At 52.2% G+C, this 3,079-nt stretch overlaps 1 protein-coding gene across 1 annotated transcript; it reads left to right on the top strand.

Annotated features, from left to right (window-relative positions):
* The first annotated feature begins 500 nt into the window (after window positions 1-500).
* On the top strand, window positions 501-2,498 carry LOC147613592 (protein ANTAGONIST OF LIKE HETEROCHROMATIN PROTEIN 1-like). Its single transcript, XM_086781595.1, has one exon. It carries the CDS (start codon window positions 867-869, stop codon window positions 2,229-2,231), a length of 1,365 nt encoding a protein of 454 aa, XP_086637721.1. The 5' UTR covers window positions 501-866; the 3' UTR covers window positions 2,232-2,498.
* Window positions 2,499-3,079: the final 581 nt, after the last annotated feature.

Genomic DNA, 3,079 nt, shown 5'->3' with positions numbered 1-3,079 from the left:
TTGTACTGAAAAGGATAGCTTGGAGCGAGGTGACAGCTCGTAGTATCGTACTAATAATTTGTGAAAATTGAACTAGTAAAAGAAGAAATATATATATAATTATTGGGCAGGCGATAATGTTTATATTTTGGAAAAAGCGAAGTACGACGTCGAAGGTGGCCAATGGTAATCCTTAGAAAAAACTAAAAGCTTTTTGTACATGGGAAAAAAAGGGCTTTGAGAGTCTTGGAATATGTGAGACTTTGGATGGATGGTCATGATTGTTTGGGAGTGCATGTGACATTGTGATGGACCATCATGGGAGCATAGGAGCTTGCATGGGGCATGATTGTTGGAACATGGGTCGTTAAAAAAAAAAATGTACATACTACTACATACATAAGTTAAAAGGGCAAAATAATAATGAGGATTTGATTTAAATGAGGATTTGATTTGATTTAACCATGGGCGCATCATGATGGGGGACTTTGCCGGCTCGTAGCCCGATGGACTCTGTAATTTTCGCCTTTCCCACCCTGGATATGTCATAGCTCTGTCAGCGTCTCTCTCAGACTCTCACCATTTCTAGTCCCTCCACTGAACGGCTCTATGAAATTGGCTAGTCTCTCTCGGGTTTACGTATATTTAGAGCTTAGGCACCATGAGAAAGATGCTGTAGAGTCTACATAGAAATTCGCTACAGTGGCATTCATTACACACGCTTCCGCACAGCATCCAGCCTTCCTGTGCCTCCTCGCCAGCCGTAGGTTTGAATCCTGATCAATCTCCTACATTGCATTTGCTTGATCGGTTTCTGCAAGTTAGAACCCAGCAACATCCCGTGCCTGATTGTGTTACGTTTTCATGGTTACTGTATACATTTCGGCATGGAGCCTCCGTTGCAACAGCGGCGACGCAGAAGGCTCAAGAAAGAACAGCTTGCTGTTTTGCTCTCTGTAGTCGCAGCCGTTGTTGTCGTAATCCAGCGCTTCTTGACCGAGCATACCCTCTTCCTTCTGCCTAGCCAGACTATGGCGCTCGAAGAGTCGGTTCGCGCCACCAAGGTGGCGGTCTCGAAGTTGCAGGTGATGTTGGCCATAGCAGAGGAGCTTTCGGAGATGGAAGAATCGGAGGAAAAAGCGCCGGTGGAAGGGAGCGCGAGATCGGATCCGGCGCCGCGACCTAGGCAGCAGGAGAGGGTATCGTGGTTTCAGAAGTTTCTGCACTCAGCTGCAGCAACGGAAGACGAGCAGTGGCGGCAGAATTTCCGAATGGGGAGGACGATTTTCGCAAGCCTGCTGGAAGTGCTACGGCCGGAGCTTGAGCAGCGATCGCCAGAGGGCAGCCGCAGCGTTCCCGGTGCCGCGCCGGAAGTGAAGCTGGCGGCGGCACTGTACCGGCTTGCGCACGGCGCCAGTCCTCGGACGGTGGCGAAGAAGTTCGGGCTACGCGGTAGCACCGCCTGCGCCGCCGCCTTCGACGAGGTGTGCAAGGCTCTGCAGTCGAGGCTGAGCAACCTTTTCGATTTTCCTTCGGCACCGGAGCTCCTCCATCCTATCATCGAGCATTTCACAGAGCAGGGCCTGCCCAATTGTTGCGGGGTGGTGGGCTGTACGCGGTTTCCCGTGGAGGCTACCGCCACCAACGCTTCCTACTTCGAGAGGGGGGGCTCGCCCACCGTCGTAATGCAGGGGGTGGTCGACGCAGCCGGCCGCTTCCTCGACATTTCAGTGGGCTGGGGAGGGTCCATGCCGCCCGCCCACATCCTGCTCCAGACGCGACTCTTCGCACGTGTGGTGAATTCGAATGAGCTTCTGCACGGCCGCCCGGTCGAGCTGCTGAACGGGGCACCCATGCCCGAGTATATCATCGGCGACGCCGCCTACCCGCTGCTGCCATGGTTGCTCACCCCTTACGTGAATCCGCTCTCGCCAGCACAGCATCTTTTCAACCGGGTGCACGAGCACGTGCGAGCCATCGTGAGCAGGTCCTTCGGCGTTCTCAAAGCCCATTGGCGACTGTTGTCCACGGGGGCGCTCACAGCTGGCGATGGATGCATCGTGGCAGCCGCATGCATACTTCACAATTTCCTGATCTACAGCCGGGAGCCAATGCCAGCACAACACGAGCCCTTATCTCCGGAGGTTTGCTCGCTACCGCCGTGCGACAACAGCTACGGTGAGAGCATCCGTGACGGGTTGGCCGCCCACCTCACCGCCGTTGCCCGACTCCACACGCATCAGTTGCCATGAAAAATCCTCTCGTCTGTATAACGTCAGCCTTAAGAGCGAGCATCCATGACGCGTTGGCCGTCCACCTCACCTCCGTCGCCCCACTCCACACGCATCAGTTGCCGTGAAAAATGCAGGCCCCTCTCCTCTCTGTATAACGTCAGCCTTTGCTGAAAAGGTCTTGCATAACTGGATGTTATGGTTTTTTCTTTAAAATATATACGGGTAACGTGCCGCAGCAGGCTATGTAATTACATAAATATTTTCATTACATAGAAATTTTCAAAACGAAGTTTGTGATAGTGCATATATAATAATAATTAATTCCGTCGTGTAAACTAACGGCGACGTTCGTGGCCCGCCCTTCTCTTCCTCGGCTCTCCTCCCTTTATGCGCTCAGCCCGCTTCTCCCTCCCTTGTAGTTCCTTGCGCAGGCTACCGCCGCCGCCTCGCTTTGTGCGCGCCCCAGCCCACTCCTCCCTCATAGCCCCTCTCAACTCTGTTAACCTAGCCCGCTCATGCCGCCCTTTGTCTCCCCCCTTTTCTTGCTGAAATCGTTCTGTCTGAGTAGACACGCCCACACACACGCGCATCGATACAACAAGTCAAATCCCATGCATGTTGCTCGGCTCCAAGGCTGTAACACGGCCCTCTCTAGATTTCCAGCTTCATGGCCTAAACATGACTCTAGGCATTTTTGGAAACCCATTAATATGCTAAAATTTGCTTAAGTGGCCTGCTTTTACTGCGCCCAAGTCTTTAGGTTGGCCTTTCCTTGAACATTAGAATTTATTAGAGGCTGGTGAAGTCTTCAAAATTTTACCACTCTGACGTCGTTGATTGTTTTGAAACATCTATATCTATATATA

This window comes from Cibotium barometz, chromosome 43 (assembly GCF_041138505.1).
Source record: "Cibotium barometz isolate CiBa-2024 chromosome 43, ASM4113850v1, whole genome shotgun sequence".
Lineage (NCBI taxonomy): Eukaryota > Viridiplantae > Streptophyta > Polypodiopsida > Cyatheales > Cibotiaceae > Cibotium > Cibotium barometz.
The sequence above is the reverse complement of the archived record's forward strand: the minus strand, read 5'-3'. Positions and strand labels throughout refer to the sequence as shown.

Excerpts from the sequence above, each read along its gene's own strand:
- LOC147613592 (XM_086781595.1), top strand. The coding sequence starts at position 867 with ATGGAGCCTCCGTTGCAACAGCGGCGACGCAGAAGGCTCAAGAAAGAA.